This window comes from Periplaneta americana, chromosome 7, assembly GCF_040183065.1.
Source record: "Periplaneta americana isolate PAMFEO1 chromosome 7, P.americana_PAMFEO1_priV1, whole genome shotgun sequence".
Classification (NCBI taxonomy): domain Eukaryota; kingdom Metazoa; phylum Arthropoda; class Insecta; order Blattodea; family Blattidae; genus Periplaneta; species Periplaneta americana.
Window position 1 is genome coordinate 816,002 of NC_091123.1, and position 26,074 is coordinate 842,075.

At 33.8% G+C, this 26,074-nt stretch overlaps 1 protein-coding gene across 4 annotated transcripts in view; it reads left to right on the plus strand.

Annotated features, from left to right (window-relative positions):
* LOC138702818 (glutamate receptor 1-like) overlaps positions 1-26,074 on the plus strand; it is a 789,302-nt gene that overhangs the window by 643,449 nt on the left and 119,779 nt on the right. For all 4 annotated transcript variants that reach the window (XR_011332897.1, XR_011332898.1, XM_069830115.1 and 1 more), the window contains exons 9-11: positions 5,197-5,304; positions 7,691-7,804; positions 21,773-21,893. Coding sequence is in view for 2 of the 4 variants with exons in the window: in XM_069830115.1 (XP_069686216.1) it covers positions 5,197-5,304; positions 7,691-7,804; positions 21,773-21,893 (343 nt within the window). In the remaining 2 variants the exon portion in view is untranslated. The remainder of the gene's footprint in view (positions 1-5,196; positions 5,305-7,690; positions 7,805-21,772; positions 21,894-26,074) is intronic.

Here is a 26,074-nt window from a genome sequence, read left to right on the forward strand (position 1 = left end):
AGCGAATTCCAGAGACGAGGTATTTCTACAGTATAGGAAGGTGAGTATAAAGACGTTCTATGATGAGGGATAGAAAGAAGTGCTTGATGTCGGTTTCGAAGAGTTGTAAGAAATTGAAAGCGCGATAACAGATAATTCGGAGTAGAAGTATGCATGATTCTAAACAGAAGAGACAGTGAATGTATTGTTCTTCGTTCCTTCAGACGCACCCATGAAAGTAACTGGAGGGAAGGTGTTACATGGTCAAATTTACGAGTATTGCAGATGAATCGTATGCACACATTATGAACACGTAGTCTCTCAGCTGAGAGTGAACTTACATTAGTTAGCAAGGAATCGCAATAATCAAAATGGGGCATTACAAGCGTCTGAATAAGATTCTTTTTTAGACTAAGTGGTAGAAATTCTTTCATATGAAACAAAGAGTGAAGTTGAGAAAATATTTTTTTGCAAGTGTGTGTTACTTGAGTGTTCCAATTTAGATCGCTATCCATAAAAATGCCAAGATTTTTAACTGTTTCACTCTATTTAACAATAATCCCATTCAATATTATATGTGGTATAGTACTACTATCAAGATTGCTTCGTAGACGATTATGTCCCATTACGATTGCTTGCGATTTCTCTGGATTTAACCTTAATGCAAATTTGTGTGACCACAGTGAAATCGAATTTAAGTCTTCGTTTATTTTAGACAGATATAGCATAACCTGAAATGATGTGCCTCTGTTTCAATGAATTTGTCCTTAACAACTGATTGTTGCTTGATTACTAATTATGACGTAGGAATATACAGAGTGTTAAAATCACTGAATATTCTTAGAGGTGGTAGTAGTCATCAAAACAATAAAATAAACTCTGATCTTAAAACTAATATCTTCCGAAATATGAGTGCTTGTTATCAACATCATAGCAGATACTTAATGTGATTTACATTAAAAAAGAAAAGCAAAACAAAAAGTCTAATGAACTTGGGTCCTAAAATTAAATTTAGTACGAAATAAGGACTTCAAAATTGGCATTACAAGGACAGAAATCTTCTAATGTAAGCTCTTTGCTTGTTTGTTATTGGTAGAGATCGGAATTTAAGGGGAATTCCTTTTTTATTTCAACACGAAACATGAAATAATAATTATGATGTTCTAAACGATCTTCCACCGACCAAATTATGTGGTTTTGACTTCTCTTTTCCCCCGTTTTTAGTCCATATTCCCGTTTTTCCTTCTTTTTTAAAACATCTCTTATCTTGGCCCTTTTTTGACAGAATATCGTAAACTTTTAGATAATTTTCCTACATTTTTTTCGATAGACCTATAACTTCCTGAGCAAGAGAAAATAAATATCGTTCTTCTGATTCCAGACATTGAAAAACTAATAAAGTGTGCAGATTAGAGTTCAGGATAAAAAGAAAATTTTCACCTCTGGTTTCAGTTGATGTTGAGCGGCCATTTTCTGTTTATAAAAACATTCTGCATTCAAATAGGCAGAATCATATTGAAACACACTGAAATGTTGAATGTGATCAAATACAACACTTTCCTGGAGTAAAGCGGTAAATATAAGCTTATGTGTGCTATGTGTATCCATGAATGTGCTGAAGTGTGTTTTCTATTGAAATACTGTAGCACCCTTTTGAGTGAGAGAGGAACATAAGTTAAGGGTGTTTGAGAATAAGGTGCTTAGGAAAATATTTGGGGCTAAGAGGGATGAAGTTACAGGAGAATGGAGAAAGTTACACAACACAGAACTGCACGCATTGTATTCTTCACCTGACATAATTAGGAACATTAAATCCAGACGTTTGAGATGGGCAGGGTATGTAGCACGTATGGGCGAATCCAGAAATGCATATAGAGTATTAGTTGGGAGGCCGGAGGGAAAAAGACCTTTGGGGAGGCCGAGACGTAGATGGGAAGATAATATTAAAATGGATTTGAGGGAGGTGGGATATGATGATAGAGACTGGATTAATCTTGCACAGGATAGGGACCGATGGCGGGCTTATGTGAGGACGGCAATGAACCTCCGGGTTCCTTAAAAGCCAGTTAGTAAGTAAGTAAGTAAGTGAGTAAGCACCCTTTTGAGGGAGTAATATAGTCCTTTTTGAAGTCCTTTTTTGACTATCTCAAATACAACACTTCCCTTATGTTGTGAAGAGATAAATGTAAGAGTGTGTGTGCCATGTATATCCATGAATGTGCTAAAGTGTGTTTTCTATTAAAATACTGTAGCACCCTTTTTGAGGGAGTAATATAGTCCTTTTTTGGCTATAACTTTTCCTTGTTTTGTCCTTTTTTGTTGAAAAATTTTCCCTTTAAAATCCGGTCTCTAGTTATTGGTATACAGTATCATATTGGAAATGCAGTAAACAAAAGGTTTATTCATTGTGGCGCATTCTTATGCCCTACAATGAATGGAAATCACATTGGACATCTTCTGTGATGTTGAACAAGTATGTCTACTCATGTGTCGGAAGACATTAATCTTATGACTCATGTTTCTTTGATATTTTTGTTTTGTTTGGTTAATACTACTACCTCTCAAAATATTGAATGCTTTTATTAACACCCTGTATATAACTATTACATACTCTACAATATGCGGTTCCCTTTGAAACTGAAGACAACGTACAGCAAACATGTTTTAAAAAAATTAAAGAACAGGAAGACGAAAACAAGATAAACGAGGAGGCAAAGAAGAAAAGAAAAAGATGAGAAAACAGATGAAGAGGAGAAAGTGAAAACCAGAAAGAAATGGAATCTTAAGATTGAAGACGAAAACGAATAACGAGAAGATGAAAAATCGAAAGAGGAAAGAGGAGACATGAAGAAAGAGGGAGAAGGCGAAGAGGAGCGGGAAGCAGATAGAGATAGCGTCGAGTCCCGGTCAGAGCTGGCGTGCTGCAAGAAGAGAGCTTCAGGTTCCGGGTTCAACAGTCGGGAAATGAAACATTGTTCATCGCCCGGCGGAGGAAATGACGGAGTCTGAGGCGCGACCATCAATCACCGCGCACGTCGAGCGAAGATCGATCCTAGTCACAATCACGAATTAAAACAGTCCGATGCGCTCCTTACTAAGCTGCGAGTTGCGAAGATGTGAAGAAGCACAAAGCTACTTCGTAATAATGTAGAAATAGATTGCAGATATTCATACAAAAGCAGGTCTGTCTGGAAAAGCAGCTTTGGAGAGCGGTATATGCGTGCGTGAGTGCGTGTATGTACGGTGTTACGCTTTCACGGTCCATTCCACCGCACTCCATACACGCTGTATCTTCAGGCTAAACCAGTGCAACCTGAAGGCTGTGGTCAGGGCGTCACGCCCATCTACTACAAGCAGAGCTAGACGCAGCCTGCAGCAACTTGCACAGGATCCCGTGTTCATGGTGTAAAGACATTACTTTCGAAAATGCTCAAAATTCATGTGGGAAATTCGCATTTAAATACCACTGGATAAAACCCATTTGTAGTTAATAAATAAACAAATAAATAAATAAGTGAAAATAGAAATAAGTAAACAAATAAATAAAGTGAATAAATAAATAAATAAGTAAATAAATAAATAAGTCACAAAAGAAATAAGTAAACAAATAAATAAAGTGAATAAATAAATAAATAAATAAATAAATAAGTAAATAAATAAATAAGTGAATGAATAAATAAATAAGTGAAAAAACAAATAAGTAAGCAAATAAAGTGAATAAATAAATAAATAAGTGAAAAAAGAAATAAGCAAACAAATAAATAAAGTGAATAAGTGAATAATTAAATGAATAAATAAATAAATAAATAAATAAGTGAATAAATAAGTAAATAAATAAATAAGTGAATGAATAAATAAATAAATAAGTAAATAAATAAATAAATGAATAAATAAATAAATAAGTGAAAAAAGAAATAAGTAAAAAAATAAATAAAGTGAATAAATAAATAAGTGAATAAATCAATAAGTGAATAAATAAATAACTTAAAAAAGAAATAAGTAAACAAATAAATAAAGATAATAAATAAATAAGTGAATAAATCAATACGTGAATAAATAAATAAATAAATAAGTTAAAAAAGAAATAAGTGAATAAATAAATAAGTAAATAAATAAGTGAATAAATAAATAAATAAATAAATAAGTGAACAAATGAATAAATAAGTGAATAAATAAATAAATAAGTGAATAAATAAATAAAGAAATAAGTGAACAAATGAATAAATAAGTGAATAAATAAATAAGTGAATAATTAAATAAATAAGTGAACAAATGAATAAATAAGTGAATAAATAAATAAATAAGTGAATAATTAAATAAATAAGTGAACAAATGAATAAATAAGTGAATAAATAAATAAATAAGTGAATAAATAAATAAATAAATAAATAAGTGAACAAATGAATAAATAAGTGAATAAATAAATAAATAAGTGAATAATTAAATAAATAAGTGAACAAATGAATAAATAAGTGAATAATTAAATAAATAAGTGAATAAATAAATAAGTGAACAAATGAATAAATAAGTGAATAAATAAATAAATAAGTGGATAAATAAATAAATAAGTGAATAATTAAATAAATAAGTCAATAAATAAATAAATAAGTGAACAAATGAATAAATAAGTGAATAAATAAATAAATAAGTGAATAATTAAATAAATAAGTGAATAAATAAATAAATAAGTTAACAAATGAATAAATAGGTGAATAAATAAATAAATAAGTAAATTAATAAGTGAATAAATAAATAAATAAATAAGTAAATAAATAAGTGAATAAATAAATAAATAAATAAGTGAATAATTAAATAAATAAGTGAATAAATAAATAAATAAATAAGTGAATAATTAAATAAATAAGTGAATAAATAAATAAATAAGTGAATAAATAAATACATAAATAAATAAATAAATAAATAAATAAGTGAATAAATAAATAAATAAGTTAATAAATTAATAAATAAGTAAATAAATGAATAAATAAATATGTAAAAAATAAATAAGTGAATAATAAGTAAATAAATAAATAACTGAATAAGTAAATAAATAAACTGAATAAATAAATAAGCTAATAAATAAAGTGAATAAATAAATAAGCTAATAAATAAATTGAATAACTAAATAAGTAAATAAAGAAATAAATAAGCAAACAACAGTAAATGAACAGATCTCTTAAATTAAAATGCAGCTCACAGTGCATTTCGTTGTTGCAGGTGGAAATGGAAGGGCTGACGGGGGAGATCCGGTTCAACGAGGACGGCCGAAGACAGAACTTCACGCTGCATGTGGTGGAGATGACCTTCAACAGCGCCATGGTCAAGGTGGGCAGCACTGTTCACGCGATTTATTATGTCATTGAGATTTTATTAATTTCCACCACCATTAAATAATGTTATCCGGTTTATGGATTCTTGTATTCGGATATTTATTTTCGCGTTGTGTTCATCGATGCATTATCAATATTATTATTAGGCAATCATTCTAATTAGCATTATTGTTATTAAATTTCATACTGTAGTTCATTTTGTAGAGACTTCAATATTTCATTAATCAGTCTTAAAAATGAATCACTTCTTCAATTTTCCTACTAATTCAATATTCCAGTCATTTAGTCATTTATCGGTAGTCTCATGTCACGATTTCATTTTTCTTATTCGGTCTGTCATCATTATTTTAACATTCACTATTTCATATTTTTATCCACAACTGGTATCTAAACTGGCCTTTATTTCACCGTCCTTAGCAACCTAAGCAATGGCTTTATTCACTGCAGTGAATTAAAATCTTTCTCCATGACAACCAACACAAATAAAATCTTCTCAAACAACACATTACAAACAAAAGACGTACAATTTAAAATTAAATATACTCGTAATAGATAAAATATTGTATACCACACGAGGATAAACAGATTTTACTCTGTAATACTATAAATTACTTTTATTTGCCTATTAATCATTTAATTTGCTTTCTTTACATATTCATCAAGTACTACATTATTACAGGCATATATCCGACCAATATTTCATTCTGATATTCCGCCCGAAACGTACTGGTAGCAATTATGAACATAACCCGAGAAAGAAAATAAAAATGAGAATAAAAACATAAGAGAATTAAATTAATTACAAAGGAAAATATAAGCCTGCGTACAACGTAAACTGTTGAATAAAAATTAAAGTTCAACGAGATGAAATAAATCAATATTACGAAAAGAAATGTACAAGCAACTATATCTAATAACTAAGAAAACTGACAGAGGAAATGAAATTGAAAGCAAAGAAAGTAGATAATATTGGAGGAAACTTTGTGTGCGAAATTAAATAGATAAGAAAGAAAAAAAATCAAAACTGAAAAATATGTAAATCTGTTACCTACGTAATTGAAGTGCAGGTTGACCCTAATGTTGTGCCACACACTTAACATAACTAAAGTAGTGAAGAATTCTCATGAATACAGTATATATTCAAACTCGCATGATGTAAGACTTCCTAATTCAACATGTTATGTGGCACAAGTTTATGTCGTATGTGCAAAAAGGACGATGTTCTTACACAGTGAGGTTTTGGACACGTTCATATTAACTATGTGACTGGTTCTCAGTCAATAAATTGGTATTAAATTGTAACAAAACTAACATAATTCAATTTAAATCCTGTCCAAATTCAACCTCGCAAATTTCTAGCGCAATAATTAACAATAGATCCCTATTAGAAACAACAACAACAACCAAATTTCTTGGCTTAAAAATCGATAATGTGTTAAATTGGAAAAATCATATTAAAGAAATTACCCCCAAACTAAATTCAGCTTGTTTTGCTATTAGATCTATGCAAAAGATAGTAAATATCAATACCTTAAAAACAATATACTTTGCATACTTCCACTCGGTAATGAGTTTTGGAATAATATTCTGGGGAAATTCCACAGATAGTAACAATATATTTCTATTACAAAAAAGAGTAATTAGAATAATAGTAGGCGCCAAATCCTGGCAATAGTGTAGGAATATTTTAAAAAATCTACAAATAATGCCCATGGCTTGTCAGTACATCTTTTCATTAATAATCTTCCTCGTATGTAATCGTGAAAACTTTGTAACTAATTCAACAGTTCATAGCATAAATACACGTCAAAAAATGACTTTCATACTCCATCGGCAAGTCTATCGTGCTATCAAAAAGGAGTGCGTTATATGGCAGTCAAAATTTTTAATAGCCTCCCTACCGATATAAAAAATGAAACTCAAAACATAAAATTATTTAGGGCCAAATTAAAGAAGTACCTAATTTCTCACGCCTTCTATTCTGTAGGTGAATTCATGACATTCAATAACGCTTCATGAAATTGATACTAAAACTTTGTGTTGTACTAGTAGACTATATTGTAAATCTCGTCTGTATATATTTCATCTAGACTGTGACTATAAATTAAGACTTTATAATAGTATTAAGTTTTTTGACTTGTTCCATATTCTAGCTGTAAGCATGTATGAATACAATACAATACAATACAATACAATACAATACAACTTCACTCACTATGTTTCTGTGTTGAACAATGTGTCAAAGCTTAAGGGAACATATTTGGGATACCTTGTATTAATAACAAGACAAATGAGGAATCACGTACAGAAGGAAGTCGTATGAAAAATGCAGGATTGGCCGTAGCTAAGCGCGATGACTGATGACTGATGATGTGCTGCAGGTGGCGGAGTGGACGGACGAGAACGGCTTCAGCCCCGTGGCGGCCAAGTACGTGAGGCTCAAACCCGGCTCCGACATCGAGAAGAACCGCACCTTCATCGTCACCACCATAGTGGTGAGTACTCCTACAAATGTTACTTTTGTTCCACCATTTACACCTTGAATTGCTTCTGATTAAATTCTCATTCAATTCTCTCTGTTACACAGACTACCAGATCATCAACCTCTCAATCAATCAATGAAAAAATGAAGTAAACCATTCCTCAGTTTATTCGCCAACCACTCAGTTTCCTAACCAGTCGACAAGCGTATCCAAACCAAGTAATTATTTCATCAGTAAATCATCAAACCACGAATTCATCATTAATCCTATTCATAGTCAAACATCAATCAATAGAGTGTTAGCTGGGAGGCCGGAGGGAAAAAAGACTTTTGGGGAGGCCGAGACGTACATGGGAGGATAATATAAAAATGTATTTGTGGGAGGTAGATATGATTGTAGAGACTGGATTAATCTTGCTCAGGATAGGGACCAATGGCGGGCTTATGTGAGGGCGGCAATGAACCTACGGATTCCTTAAAAGCCATTTTTAAGCAATTTATTTATTTATTGTTAGTAAATTACAAATGATCACAAGTTAATATAACATAATATAAATAAATAAATAAATAAATAAATAAATAAATAAATAAATAAATAAATAAATAAATAAATAAATAAATAAATAAATAAATCTTAATATATAAAATTGAATGTGGGTATGTATGTATGTATGTATGTATGTATGTATGTATGTATGTATGTATGTATGTATGTATGTATGTATGTATGCACTAAAACCAGACGTAAGTGGAAGTTTGAACCAATAAATTATTGAGATTTGCGATAAAATAATGAGTCTAGGAAATTGTATATTTAGTATGTAGAACTACATTTCTTTATAGATCTTTTGTTATGTTTTGTACTTGTGAACTATATCAATAAATCAATATCAATATCAATATCACTGTATGTATGTATGTATGTATGTATGTATGTATGTATGTATGTATGTATGTATGTATGTATATATGTATGTATGTTCTCTATACAAATCTACACGCTTTGACCGATATGTGCCAAAGTTTGCACATTTAACCTTCATAACCAGGAGAAGAACATAGGCTACATTAAAATTGTGCAAATGGAAGTTAAATTAATTAAAATTATAAAATGAATAGCTTAATATCAAAGACGGACATCTGACCTCAATCGAAATTTAGATAGCTGTGGTTTTTTTATACAATTTTTCATGCTCTTTCCAGTTACAGTGAAACCATATGCAAACTCTAACACTATATTTATAAAATAAATTGTGTTAAATATTACAAAGAACACTGTGAATTAAAAAATTGCCTCTAGATCAAAACTAAGGAGACGACAGATGTCCGTCTTTGATATTAAGCTACTCAAATATAAAAATAAATAGATCAAATCTTCATGTACAATATTAAAATACAAAATCTTCTACAGTCAATTGTTCTTTTATTATTGTCTGTTGCATTCAACTTCACGAGGCCTTGGAAATTTTAACACGAAATTAAATTACATTGTTGTTACAGATCGCGAAGGCTAAAACTAGATAATTCATACAATATCTTTACTCAGCCCAGGAACGTATTATGAATTTCTCAATGCAGTTAAATTATGCAATGAAACAAGAATTGGTGTGAAAAAAACTCATTAAGAACCTAGTAATAGAAGTGACAATATTAACTGGCAAAACGAAAGAAGATGTTTTTATCCACGCATTCTTATGATACCCACTAACATGCGTTTCGATTTTAAGTAACAGCAATTTCAGTGCTACTAGCATTTGTTTAATGGCCCTGTTAAATTTAAGCTCAAGGACAGTCGCTCAAAGTTGCAGACATTAACTTAAAAACTCCGTGTTTTTCACATTCTCAACTATATTTTGTACAAAGAAGTAGGAAAAAAAAGATTTTACACACATCAAAAAGAAATCCAATGATACTTTAGTCATATTGATAATGTAGTATGTGAATGTACGTAAGCCGACTGAAAATAACACTGTCAGGTCAGATAGTAAAAATAAAAAATACGTTTCTCAAAATATTGTTGTTCATGTCCGAAAATGTGTTACTGCGAAATTATAATTGTATAATCACGTTGCCAATGTAGTATGTTATGCGTTGTGGAAATAATATCTTAATTTAAAAAAAAAAACTGGTATATGTCTCTCAGAATATTAGTCTCTATTTTAAAAAATGACTTATTGCGAGTTTATATTGTATCTGTATTCTGTGTATGAAATAAGAATTAATATAGCCCTAATATTTTGTGAATTTGTGAGATAGAGTTTCTAAAGTCCTATTAAAAAAATAGACATGCAGAAGTCAAGGGGTAAAAAATATTCCAATATAAATTAAATTATATATATATATATATATATATATATATATATATATATATATATTGATTCTTTGGTACAACTAGTTTAGTTAAAAAAAAAAAAGCAAAAAGAACAACTCGGGCAACGCCGGGTGCTTTCAGCTAGTAAATAAATAAATAAATAAATAAATAAATAAATAAATAAATAAATAAATAATCTATATATATAATTTGAACTGGTAATGGAAATTACGGGAAAACGGCTGAACGGATTTTAATAAATGGCCCCTCATTTTGAAGCTTGGAACCCAAAGTTTTTCGGAAAAGTAGTAGTTTTCAGTGAAATGTCAATTTTCCTACATGATTTTCCTATTTTCCAAAATCCATCTGTTGTCAGTTTTGAGAACTAATTTTATCGAATCACGGCCGACTTGATTGAATTTCAGAACAAAACACACACTACAATAAACAATAGGCTATTACACGAAGGCCATGACCTGCAGGATTGCCGACATATTTAGAGCTCAATTCAATTTGTTATTAAAAACTGATTCTGCAGTGTATAATAATTTTCTGAGTACAGCTGTGTATTGGATATTCAAATCTACGAAACTTGAGGTGGTTTAATGACATTATTACCATTATAAATTAAATATTATTATAGTTAATATCATGATGCATCTATTTTTCATTAATTGTACATAATATTGATGCTATATTGATGACATGAAAGTGAAACGTTTTGAGGTTATGTAAGTAAATGTAGAGAATATTTTAATTTAGATCTTCATTTCTATAATTTACTGAGTGGCTGCTATATATAACTACAAAACTTAAGATAATATTGTTATTAAGAATAAAATATTTTTATACTTATTAACCCAGTCGGATTGGGTCTTTTTCATATACATAATGGCGGTGTAGTGTAGATATTGATGTGTCATTGTCTTCAGTATTGGCTCGAGAGAGCGCAAAAATTACATTTCCTAAGGAAAATATATAAAAAGGTATTACTTACTGATAAAATAAGAGGCCTAGAAAATTTTGTAGTCTCCACATCATTTCAGCAAGATCTCTTAGTAGGATAAAATGATTTTACGCTCTACATTTCAAGTTCTACATGCAGCAGCTATACGAAAATGCTATTGTTCGAAAGCTTAGCAAACCTGACATTTTTTTAACTTTTGCCTACAATCCACAATGACCTGAAATAGCTAATGCTATCGTCCTGACATTGATACTTGCGTTTTCGCGTTGAAACTCAAAAACTGAAGTTGGATAGGTTCAAGAGAAAGTATTTGGCCTAAAAAAATCCATTCAGAGGGAGTATGTTTCATTATTATGGAAGCAAATAACTATCAAAAAGACAAGTATTCTTCATTGAAAATAAATCTGAAAAATGTTTATTTGAACGTCTAACGAACTTAGTTTGCAGCAGCATTTGCTGCACAAGCCACTGGTATAATATAATATAAACTAGCCCCTTCTGAATAAGACTCGTGCTCAGGAGGGGATTCCAATACAAACAAAATAAAACTGAGAGTGAATAAATTACAGATTGAAAAGTGTTAAATATCTTCAAACCCAAACTATACATCGAATACAAATTTTTACATTGTATTTTTAATTTGGGGAGGATTAGTGGTTAAAATACTATTAGAATAAAATTTGTTTAATAACCATAGGACCGTGACTCATATTATGATGAAAAGCTACAATAGTTTTAATTAATAGTTTTAGTTCTATATTTATGTCAGTCCCACGCCGTGGCGTCGTGGTCTAAGGCATCCTGCCTAGGACTCGCGTTACTGAATGCGCGCTGGTTCGAGTCCTCATGGGGGAAGAAATTTTCTCATGAAATTTTAGCCAGTGTATGGGACCGGTGCCCACCCAGCATCGTGACGCACTTGGGGAGCTACGATAGGTAGCGAAATCCGGTTGCGAATGCCAGCTATAACGGCTGGGGGGATCATCGTGCTAACCACACGATACCTCCATTCTGGTTGGATGATCGTCCACCTCTGCTTCGGCATGTGGGCGTGGGACCAGCAGCGGGCTGGTCGGTCTGGGCCCTTGAAGGGCCTGTAGCGCCACGGATTATATTTATGCAAGCTTATATATATTTCGAAGTTATAAGATTATTTGAAAATATTTTAATAAAATAAAATGTATACTAATAATAAATCTGTAGCCGAAATTTTTCTGGTAATTTTCGATTTTCCAAAAATAATTGGTCCTAACATATATAATTAACCACTCTGAAACCGAAAATCGCTTTTTTGAAATTTTTGTTTGTATGTCTGTCTGTCTGTCTGTCTGTCTGTATGTTTGTTACCTTTTCACGCGATAATGGCTGAACGGATTTCGATCAAAATTGGAATATAAATTAAGTTCGTTGTAACTTAGATTTTAGGCTATATGGCATTCAAAATATATTATTTAAAAGGGGGGTTGTAAGGGGGCCTGAATTAAATAAATCGAAATATCTCGCTTATTATTGATTTTTGTGAAAAATGTTACATAACAAACGTTTCTTTAAAAATGATTTCCGATCGGTTTTATTCTTTACAAAATTTTGATAGGACTGATATTTAATGAGATAAATGAGTTTTAAAATTAAAATAACTGCCATCTACGGCCGTGTAATGAATTAAAAAACAAATGACTTCGTCTATAAGGGGCCTTGGACAGCAACAATCGAAAACTATGAAAGATAGCCTACAGAATGATTCTGCGTTTCTATGAAGTAATATCGGAAGCTAAATTAACCGATTTCTATAATTAATTATTATTTCACCATTGGAAAGTGTAGTTTCTCTAGATGGACATAATGCTATAATGTTATTACAGTAACTTGTGAGTGAATCGAGGACAGTTAAGATTAAAATAGATTCTTATGCACAGAAAACTTGATAGGCTATTCTGTACATTCGTTTCCTGTATTTCCTAAAATAATTTTTATGACGAAATGAGTGGTCTCTGGATCAAAATGATCGCATTTTAATTGTTTAATTCAATTTAAATTAAGTAACATATTAAACGATTTATCCTTCTATCAAACACGAATGTTCCCTGGATCAAACGTCCTATTTTAATTATGTAATTACTTTATATTTATTTCTAACGGGTGCAGCGGAGCGCACGGGTACGGCTAGTATTTAATAAATTTGTTTAATGTCGAAAATTTTAAAATGTTTAAACAACAGTTCAGTTGAGTAATCCTTCTGTTTTTTTTAAATAAATAGATAAATAAATCTACCTATCCATGAATCATCTATGTATCCAACCAGCTATGTTTGCAATCACTCGCGAATTTATTATTTACCCACAAATGCAATCAGTCAGTCAATCAATCAATCAATCAATCAATCAATCAATCAATCAATCAATCAAACAATCAATCAATCGTTTGCTTCCGCCTTCCTGTACTTCGCCGCAGTGCTATACTCCACTTTAGTTCCAAGGCTTAATAAAATTCTACACGTCTGTATTTTGTTTTCAGCAGGTTGCTTCGTTCTTTGAGACAGTGTCCCCAACAGGGAAGCTCAGGATCGACGTTTACCCTTAAAACTGTTTACGTGTATTGTTCACCAGATCATTACACTCCGCACAACTTATAACTCAAGCAGGTTACTACGACAACCCTGACAGATCTGGACAGCGGAGACCTGTGTGAATAATTCATCCGCAATCAGGCGATCCGTCTCCTAGCAACGCGACAATGATGGATGCGCGTGCGGTCAGAAATCTCAACTGATCTGTAACGGCAGCAGCTTCTTTGTGCCCGCGGAAAACACGGGAATTTTACCGGAAGCAAGTAAAGAGATAGGTTTGGAAGTAAATCCCGAAAAGACTAAGTATATGATTATGTCTCGTGACCAGAATATTGTACGAAATGGAAATATAAAAATTGGAGATTTATCCTTCGAAGAGGTGGAAAAATTCAAATAACTTGGAGCAACAGTAACAAATATAAATGACACTCGGGAGGATATTAAACACAGAATAAATATGGGAAATGCCTGTTATTATTCGGTTGAGAAGCTTTTGTCATCTAGTCTGCTGTCAAAAAATCTGAAAGTTAGAATTTATAAAACAGTTATATTACCGGTTGTTCTGTATGGTTGTGAACCTTGGACTCTCACTTTGAGAGAGGAACATAGGTTAAGGGTGTTTGAGAATAAGGTGCTTAGGAAAATATTTGGGGCTAAAAGAGATGAAGTTACAGGAGAATGGAGAAAGTAACACAACGCAGAACTGCACGCATTGTATTCTTCACCTGACATAATTAGGAACATTAAATCCAGACGTTTGAGATGGGCAGGGCATGTAGCACGTATGGGCGAATGCAGAAATGCAAATAGAGTGTTAGTTGGGAGGCCGGAGGGAAAAATACCTTTGGGGAGGCCGAGACGTAGATGGGAGGATAATATTAAAATGGATTTGAGGGAGGTGGGATATGATGATAGAGACTGGATTAATCTTGCACAGGATAGGGACCAATGGCGGGCTTATGTGAGGGCGGCAATGAAAATCCGTGTTCCTTAAAAGCCAGTAAGTTATAATAGTGTATCCTGTCCCCACTAGCAATATCGTTATCAACATCTGAATAGGATTTAGGAATATTTAGATAACAGAACGATTTGTCGAACAAAAATTCGTGGAATATAATGAACACAATACGATCATTTTACAAGAAGCGGAAAGAATAGAGCTTGTCATGTCCAGAGCCATAAAGATGCGACGTAGTGGCGATTAGTTACTTTGCAATGTTGCAAGTTTTTGATATCTTAACTACAGAATATTGAAATAAAAAATATTATCTTAATGCAAGCGGTGCTGCATGTGACACGCATCAGACAGTAGAAAAACACTTCAATTATAAGCAGGCATTTTCCTGAGATCTGGCCTCCACGATCTCCAGACATCAACCCTAACCATATCTGATTACAGGAAAAGGAAGAATTCTACTTTTTCGCCTTCTAATACCGAAGGATTGCCGGGATTATTTATTTAGGAAACTCAGAAAAATTGGACCAGTTTTCTTATTAATACTGTACAGAGTTGCAAAAAAAATTCTACATTGGCCACCAAGATCTCCAGACCTTAATCCTGCCGATTTTTGTCTGTGGAGGTGGATACAAGGCGAAGTGTGCAAAAACAAAGGAAACACAAGTCAGGAATTTGTCGCTGCATGAACTTTTTATTCAGAAGTTTCCATACTACCGTCCCCTAAAATACTTAGACTGTCCAGAAAATAAGTTTCCCCGGGGAAGTTTACAGAAAGAAAAAACAATTTCACGAAAAGATTTATTGGATCAGATACAGCAATTGTTTAGCTATTTTTCAATGTATTCCGCACCGGAATTGAGATATTTGTCATACCGTGGAATAAATGATTGTATCCCTGTGTCGTAGAAATCTGCCACCTGGGATCAGAACCAGTGTGTGACAGCCATCTGCACCTCTGTGTTGATCCCACGGCGTGACAAATGTCTCAATTCCGGAGGGGAATACGTTGAAAAATAGCTAAATAATTTCTGTAGCTATCTGTTCCAATAAACCTTTCCATGAAATTGTGTTTTCTTTCTGTAAACGGCCCCAGGAAAAATCACTTTCTGAACGGCCCTCGTAATTGCACTCGAGTGGTCAAAATTAGTATACGCACTAGTTTTGACATTATTAACATGGTGGAAGAAAAAGAATAACTTTTTTTATCTGCCCCCATGAGAACGGTTGCTTGTGAGTTAAAGCTTTTTCCACCACAGACAGAGAACAACTCGTGGATGTGATTTTCAGCAGCACCTTCCTGTCTGTCTCCCGCAGGAGAGATCCGACCAATCTGCATAAGCCTCGATCGCAAAGCCTTTCAGTCCATCTGGCAGGAATGACAACAGCCTGGGCTAAATCCGCGCGCAGGAGTATGGGGGGAGGGGAGGTGGGGGCATTAGCTAGCTTTCACATTTTAACAGGTTATCTGGTTTGGCGGAATGGATTTTAAAATTAAACAGGTAGGAATCAAAATATCCCGTTTAAAGGTGAACACACATCAACTGATATCTAGACCGCAAATACATACGAATATCTCGATGCCTGCACAACATCTGTTAGTGCGGAATAAAGTAAACAGTGCCACGTGGATTACACACTTCACGCAGTGAACGAGAAACACTCCGACATCAGTTGTGTGCGCCTTGTGGAAATGAGCCCAATCCTAATTATATTAGTAGGGAGCGGATTTTTATGTGCTAAAATCTATACTAATAATAAATATGTAGCCAAAATTTTTCTGGTAATTTTCGTTTTTCCATAAATAATTGGTGTTAACATGTATAATTAACCATCCTGAAACCGAAAATCCCTTTTTTTAATTTTTTTTTGGATGTCTGTCTGTCTGTCTGTACGTTTGTTACCTTTTCACGCGATAATGGCTGAACGGAGTTCGATGAAAATTGGAATATAAATTAAGTTCGTTGTAACTTAGATTTTAGGCTATTTAGAATTCAAAATACTTTATTTAAAAGGGGGGTTATAAATGGGTCTGAATTAAATAAATCGAAATATCTCGCTTATTAATGATTTTCATGAAAAATGTTACATAACAAACGTTTCTTTAAAAATGATTTCCGACAAGTTTTATTCTATACAAAATTTTGATAGGACTGATATTTAATGAGATAAATGAGTTTTAAAATTACAATAACAACGCCATCTAAGGCGCTGTACTAAAATAAAAACAAATGACTTCGTCTATATGGGGCCTTGGACAACAACAATCGAAAGCTATTAAACATAGCCTGCAGAGAATGTTTCTGTGTTTGTATGAAGTAATATCGGAACCTAATTAATTGTTTAATTATTATTTCACCATTGGAAAGTGTAGTTTCTCTACATGGACATAATTCTACAGTGTTATTACAGTAACTTCTGAAACATATAGCAAGTAATATAAAGTATACACATTGAAACTAAATGATATGTCAATCTTCATTAAACTATGGTTGCATGTAATAACAATTAAGAAACATGTTAAAGGAATTGTCATTGCACCAAATGATTGCTCTCTGGACCAAAATGACCGCATTGTAATTATTTGAATACAACTTAAATTAAGTAACATATTAAACGATTTATCCTTCTATCAAACACGAATGTTCCCTGGATCAAACGTCCTATATTAATTATGTCATTACTTTATATTTATTTCTAACAGGTGCAGCGGAGCGCACGGGTACGGCTAGTTTCTCAATATATTCATTTTTTTATGTGATAAAGAGTACGAAAATATTTGCTAAAAATAAAAAAAAAAATTAAATACGACAAACATACCTTACTTAGCTTGGAAAAAAAAATGTTAGTAGGTACTCACCACCCACACTTGAGTGCTAGTAGTTGGCCGAGAATTGCAATGAACCACAAAGATCATCTCCAAATTCTCCATCACAAATGCATGCCGATTATCTCTGAATAACGACTTATACTGTGAAAACGATCTTCCACATCACAGGACGTCAGACGTGCATATTTAAAGAGAGGAATGTCACAAACACAAACACGTCAATTTCACCTACAGGCACACCCTCCAATACTTGAGCAACTTTACACACTTTTTTATATCCACTGTTTTTCCCAAACACATTCTGGAATTTGTCCCTTAGTACTTGTACTTCTGAACCTGGTAGCGAGTCTAGTTTAATTTCCATGGCACGCACCTCCCTGTTTCAGACAACAGGTTTTTGGATGTTTCGAATTTTTTTATGGTGTCACACAAAAAGCTTAGATTTACTAGTGGGAAAGCCAAATCGTTTTTTAAACAACCATCTTTCAGTATATCTTGAAGGATATCGATTGACGAAGCCAGATAACAGGGAATCACTACAAGATATATTGCCTTACTTGATAGACATGAGCGAGAGGCGAGAGATTTGTTTAAATAAAATAATGTTCATACCCGAGCTCTTATCTGTTGTGTTTCACAAACAAAGCGTGGAATGAAATCATCTTCAGCAACAATAAACATTCCTAATTATGTGCTGCAAGATCTCTCCTCCTTGTCCATGTTAATTTATTCTCTAATAATAACACTGATATGCTGCCTAGCAGTTCTCAGAACTTGAGGCGATACTATTACGAAAATGGATCACGGATACACCACACAGCGCTTAGAAACACGAAGCAACCAAGAATTCTTAAAAGATAACGTACTTCTGAGTGACATAATTGATTTAGTTTTAAAATATTTAAAAATTCTTGTAAAAGATTTAAATAAAAAAAACTCGAAGATTTATGTGTTTATAATAGATTTCCTGAAAATGTGTATTTACATAATTTTTTTGTGAAAATATGTGTTTTTATGTGAAATAAAATTCGGGTTTTAAACTTGAAACTTCATTTTCGGAATTTTTAACTGTTAATTGTGTTTCATTACACGCAAAAATAATATTTAATTGCATAGGAATCCGCTCCTTAGACATATTAGTAGTTGGACCATGAACAAATCTAATGACGTCCCCTCACCTCGCTATAGGCACTAGGGCGCCGAATTTTGAGTATAAAATTAGTCGTGACACGCAGCCTCTGTCAGTAATATCTCGGCATCGAGACCGGACATGTCGGTTTCAGAATCTCTCATCTCTTCACAGTTTTGGCATCCGATCTCAACAAGAAAGTATTATTCTTACACTTAAGCACAGAACATGGCGTTATTCTCAATCTTCCACCAAGTACACTTATCGATATTTGAACCTGTCCGACCGTATCGTCTTTCAAAATTAAAATACACAATTACTGAATTCTGTAGGCATAGTAAATTACATTTTGGCGTAAATATGAAACTGGTAACCAATATTTCAGCATCTTAAGTTTGATTTCGGACCAGTTTACTGAATTGATTTTCTCGTAATATGTTAAACAGTGATTTTATGTAATGTCTATATAATTGTACTCAATAAATTAGAAAGTTGTGATTATCTTTCCATTGCTAATGTACTGAAATCAGAGGTCTGCATCGGACGTTTTCGCTCGAGCGTCAAGTAGTTCATAGCATAATCCGATAGGCAGCGCACATGCATGATGGGTAAAATTGTCACGAGAGATAAATCCTCGAACGGTATAAGCCGAGCGTTAGACATTCGTTCTTGTTACAGTGATGAACTGTGTAGTAACATCATAAATGTTTATCATTTCATAACTTTGCAGTGTTCAACTAACCTCTCCATAGTACAACTACAAAACTTGCTTTAAAATGTAATATAAATGTTGTAGGTAAATGTCCCCCCCCACACAGGAGTGATTTTGTTTTTGCCACATCTGATAGATGTTATTGGATGTAAATGTAATTATTATAAACGGAGAACACAATCACGATAATGCGAGAACTGTATCAAGTTTTCTAGTAGTAGTAATAATAATAATAATAATAATAATAATAATAATAATAATAATAATAATAATAATAATAATAATAATAACCTCTAATAATTAGTGTATCAATCTTTGCGTCTGTAACAGTTGTGCAGCATGATTATTCGTTTTATTATATTTTCTGTGACGTTATCTCTGTACTAATATTGTTATTAATCTACTGCTATATCAATAATATTTTGTAAAACGTTTCTACATTGTCGCAGTATATAGGCGGAACACTATGTATGGACCTATCATATTATATATGTGGTAAATCAAATATTGAATAATTATTAATCAGCAATAATAACTGTATATCGAAGTTTTTCATACTATTTTATTTATAACTTCATGTTCCTGTTTTGGTACGTTCCATTAAACGTTTGTCATAAACGCAGAAAATAAAGCCTTATTTTTACCGTGTGAGCAAAACATATGTGTATCTTATCTGTCGCCTTCCATACAAGATAAGACATGTCGGTGAGATGACCTTGTACTGTGCTTCTATTTATTACGAGCGTATCACGACCGATCGTATCTCACTCGAGGGTGTGACACTCGACCGAGTTCAAGCGAGCGATTTAACTCCAATGCAGCACTCTGGCTGAGATTAACTAGGAACTTGTATGAATTTCAATAATAGTTTTTCATCATCAATATTATTACTATTATTATTATTATTATTATTATTATTATTATTATTAAGCAGTCGTGGACAGCCGATAAGGGGTGGTCCTCCAGCTTGGGGGTTGGGCGAAGGGCTAACAACCCATCACCGTAAAATCAGCTTGTTACGAATCCCTACAAGAAGCCTCGGAATAGGACTGATTCTCTGGCACGACCACAGCAAAGGAATATAAATGACACTCGGGAGGAAATTAAACGCAGAATAAATATGGCAAATGCGTGTTATTATTCGGTTGAGAAGCTCTTATCATCCAGTCTGCTGTCCAAAAACCTGAAAGTTAGAATTTATAAAACAGTTATATTACCGGTTCTTCTGTATGGTTGTGAAACTTGGACTCTCACTCTGAGAGAGGAACATAGGTTAAGGGTGTTTGAGAATAAGGTGCTTAGGAAAATATTTGGGGCTAAGCGGGATGAAGTTACAGGAGAATGGAGAAAGTTACACAACGCAGAACTGCACGCATTGCATTCTTCACCTGACATAATTAGGAACTTGAAATCCAGACGTTTGAGATGGGCAGGGCATGTAGCACGTATGGGCGAATCCAGAAATGCATATAGAGTGTTAGTTGGGAGACCGGAGGGGAAAAGACCTTTAGGGAGGCCGAGGATAATATTAAAATGGATTTGAGGGAGGTGGGGTATGATGATAGAGACTGGATTAATCTTGCACAGGATAGGGACCGATGGCGGGCTTATGTGAGGGCGGCAATGAACCTTCGGGTTCCTTAAAAGCCATTTGTAAGTAAGTAAGTTATTATTATTATTATTATTATTATTATTATTCAGAGCAGCTACAGACTTATGTTCTCATTCGTTTGATTTGTGATAGACACGTACGATACTCTCTGAGTGAATCATCGTGAACTTGTGAGTTCGGACTAATTTCGGAACATCACTTCACAGGAAGCGGAAATGCATTGCATGACCTTCATTGCTTCTCTTATCATAGACCCGTACTGTGCATTTGTAAACAGAAACAAAAATAAAACATTCAAACCAACACAACTGTGGTTTCATTCCAGACAGTGGGTGACGTATTCTATGTGCTGTTGTATTCCTCCAGAATTGTTTGCGTTCCTATAGTTATTGTATACTGTTGTCAAGTTTAACAGCTTTGCCCTTACAACATTTCCATCTCTTCTTACTTTCGTTCCATAATATTAAAATAATTGTACAAACAGAAGTCAAAGTGTAAATGTATTCTTCTGACATCATGTATTTTATCACTTTTTATAATGTTGCATTTCATCTATGTCTTTATGTAAAAAGCATCATAATATGCTAATTAGACCTGAAGATGCCATCCAATTGGCGAAAGCGCTAGTCATACATTTTATGTGTATAACCTAATGCAATTTCTTGTACTACTCATTAGGTTAAAATAGACAGTTAGTGAAGGATTTATGATACTTATTTTCATTTACATGTTAACATGTCTCTTAAATTTTACATCGTGTATTCAAACAGCATATTAATCGTTACGGCTGCATCACCATGGTAACTGGTTCCTATTCTCCGATAAGTTTAGGAATATCTGCATGGGTAAGGAGGAATACGTTTTTGAAGTGAGTGATGGCGGGCGTGTGGCTGTTGCAGGAGGAGCCGTACATCATGATGAGGACTCCGGAGCCTGGCGAGAACCTCACGGGCAACGACCGCTTCGAGGGCTACTGCAAGGACCTGGCCGACCTCATCGCCAAGCGGCTGGGCATCAACTGTGAGTGCAGAACTCTTAACTTGCCAGATGTCTGTCTGTCTTCATGTTACCCAAATCATTTCTGCAGTTCGTTTAATTAAAAATCCTGTTTCACTTCATGTCAATCGTTCAAACTTACTAATCAAGTTTTAAACGGTAAAAAAAAGGTAAAAGGTAAAGGTATCCCCGTAACATGCCATGAAGGCATTTGGGGGGCATGGAGGTAGAGCCCCATGCTTTCCATGACCTCGGCACTAGAATGAGGTGGTGTGGTCGGCACCACGCTCTGACCGCCTTTTACCCCCGGGAAAGACCAGGTAGTCAATTTTATAGGAGGCTGAGTGAACCTCGGGGCCGTTCTGAAAGTTTGGCTACTAATCAAGTTTTACTAACTTTAATTAGGTTTACGGAATATTTCTTCCATTATTAACTCTGTTTTATTTCTATACGAGCACTATTCATAAAGTAAGTTCCGTTTTCATATAGAGCGCGCAGAAATCGGCATGGCGACGCCGTCCAACTGGACGGAAATTCTGTCAAAAGTGACGGAATTTCAATGTAGCGGACGGGAAAAGAATGGCTTTGACGGGCGACGGATTTTCTGGCGGGAATTACGATTTACATTTTTTTTTAGCTGCTTTCATTTTTAATTGCTTAATTTTATGGGGGGCGTAGACCAACAAAGCACATCAACTGCAAAACTAGAGGCAGATGATGTGGATTAATTATTATTTTAATCAATACTGGTGAGAAAGGTTTGCTTTTATTCGTATATAGACATTTTGAGTGGATCTTTTCTTTTTTTTAATTTTGACGGATTCTGACAGGGATACAATTCATGTGGTTGCAACACTGACGCCGTCTTTGCAGGGAATGTTGCGTGATTCAGTTCGCTTGGAGCTGTGGTACTCGTAGAGATCTTTGGTTTACTCATTCAAACTTAATTGGCTTATTTAACCTTTTAAATTATATTACAAAGAATAAAGAAATGATTTTAACTAATCAGAAGTTAGACAAGGGTGTTGCCTATCAACGGCTCTTTTTAATATTTACATTGACGTCGTAAGAGAATGGAAAAGTAAAAGTTTAGAAGGAATAAAATCAGTAGGGATAGTTACCAAAATTGTTTATTGTATGCAGATGGTCTCCTAACGTTAGCAGACAGAAAAGATACACTTCAAAGATTAGTACACAGACTGACTCAAATTTGCGAACAATGTAAGTTAAGCATCTCCATAGAGTGATGAAAGAGTGATGGAACGGAGAAAAATTCTCTCCGGCGCCGGGATTTGAACCCGGGTTTTCAGCTCTACGTGCTGATGCTTTATCCACTAAGCCACGCCGGATACAACCCCGACGCCGGTTAGAATCGTCTCAGATTAAGCTCCATCTCTTGGGTTCCCTCTAGTGGCCGCCCTCTGCACTACGTCATAGATGTCTATGAACGCAGGACCGAAGTCCATACATGTGTTGAGGTGCACTCGAATGAGTGACTGGTTGGCCGGGATCCGACGGTATAGGCGCCGTCTTAAATCACGAAGTGATTTACGCATATCATATATATATTATTTTAATGTACCGAAGTACATATGATATTTCCATGCAGATATTCTGCGTCATCATGTGATGAAAGAGTGATGGAACGGAGAAAAATTCTCTCCGGCGTGGCTTAGTGGATAAAGCATCAGCACGTAGAGCTGAAAACCCGGGTTCAAATCCCGGCGCCGGAGAGAATTTTTCTCCGTTCCATCACTCTTTCATCACATGATGACGCAGAATATCTGCATGAAAAATCATATGTACTTCGGTACATCAAATACATCTCCATAGAGACAACAAACAGCATGGCTTTATAGAAAATAATCCTGTAAAAAATAAAGTTGTCCTACATAATAAGACAGCAGAACATGTACAGTATTTAGGATGCGATGCTAGTTACACATATGATCAAGATTTAGAGGAACAATAAGAACTCTGAAAACTACACGAAGAGACAGGCAATTAAAATTTTATAAGGTAACGGCTGTACTAGCTCTCTTATATGGATCTGAATCATGGATTCACAGAAAAATAGATGAAAACCGATTCCAACTAGTGAAAATTAAATTCCTAAGGGCCATCAGAGGATACATTAGAAGAGATAAAAAAACAAATATACCAATAACAGATGAACTGAATATTATATGCAGTAAATGATAAAATTTTAGAATACAGGCAAAATTGGAGAGAACATTTGCATAGAATGGAAGAAACCCGTATCCCGAAAATGGCCTTGAATTTTTTTATTAACCTTTAGGTAGAAGAAATGTGGGAAGATCTAGAAAAAAGATGGCCATGAGACCATAACAGGCCTAGGGGCCTAATACTTGACGGGATGATGATGATGAAATTATATTATTTATTTTATTTATTTATTTATTTATTTATTTAACCTGGTAGAGATAAGGCCATCAGGCCTTCTTTTCCTTCTACTAGGGGATTACAACTACAATATTAAGAATACAATTACAATTATAATTACAATTAATATTAAATTTACAAATACAATAAAAATCAAAGTACTAAAATATTAACTGATTAATAAAAGCTAGACAGTTTATTGTAAAAGTTAAGAAGAGAGAAGCATTTTTTTTATTAATTAAGTAAAAATTAAATCCATTTTGAATCTTGCGTACACTACTTTTAATACTTGAATATAAGTAATTGATTATCCTCAGAGCCTACTAGATCTCGGCGTCATCTCGTACTTCTCTGCCTGTTATGTGGGTGCGTTTGATTGTTGAAAAGTGTTGAGAAGTGGAGTCAATTTCGGTACACACACACACACACACACACACACACACACTATTTGACTCCACTTTTCAACACTTTTCAACAATCAAACGCACCCACACAACAGGCAGAGAAGTACGAGATGACGCCGAGATCTAGTAGGCTCTGAGGATGGTGTGATGAAGCACCGAAACAGCTGTAAGCCGCACAGACTTACATAATTAACACGAGTAAGTCCGCTAGTTAATAAATTACTTAAAAATTAAACCTATTCTACGCAGTAAGAAAATGCTTAATAAGCTTGCTTTTGAACGCTACTAAATTCCGACAGTCTCTGATGTCACTGGGTAGGGTATTCCACAAGGGCGAGAGCGAGATTGTGTATGATGATGAATACGATGATGTCTTATGTGTTGGTATGGCTAGTATGCGGCTATTTTGCGTGCGTGTGAAGAGATTATGATATGATGACAGGTGACTGAAACTAGAGGCAAGGTAGGTAGGTGTAGAGGTGTGAAGGACTTGGAAAAGGAAAACAAGGGAATGAAAATTTCTATGTTGTTTAAGCCGTAGCCAGTTTAGAGCTTGGATTATATATTATAATTTCGTTTATTCATATACTCATTGGATTCAAATGCATTTTATTTATTTCACATAAGTTAAAATATTTTTATCTAATGTTTAATAAAGCACTGACCTTTATATTTCTTTGTGCGAGATCGTGCCTATTTGCTTGTTTTCCGCACAGAACCAATACGCGGTAAGTGTGAAATACCACATTCAGTATTCCCAACCTAACACACATAACAATTTCCCTCTTCTTACCGCTTAAGCGCGACATTCATTTTACTGCTTTAGGCTTTTAACATATTATTTTTAGAGACGTTTAACATAGTAATAATTATAAATTGGAAACTTACCACTGCAATTTCACCTAAATTGCAATGTTAATTATTGTTTTTAAATATTTGCAAAAATTAAGTAAAGTCTACTACTCCACGAAACTTATTGCATTCCTGATACAAGTAACATTAAGGAAGCCGTGAAAAAATCAACGAGATTCCAGATGCCGATGTTATTACTGCAATATGTTATATAAATAATATTGTTAAAATATTAAAATGAAAAATAAATCATTACATAACCTTACCGTTTGTTTTAAGTTCGCATTTATAGACTGGAGGAAAAAAAAAACAGACATATCACGGCCTGCACAGTAAACACAGAAAACATTTTACAGCAACAATGTTGAAGAAAGATATTTTGGTGTTCCGAAGTTGGCGTCATTAAACAGAAACCAACATGGAGATTTCATTGCAACTAATTAGAAATTCGTCTTTCAGGTATGTAATAAACGATCTTCGCACAAAATAATGTACGATACACGAGCGGTATGTTTGTTTTCATGTTCTCGGAAATTAAAAAAGCTC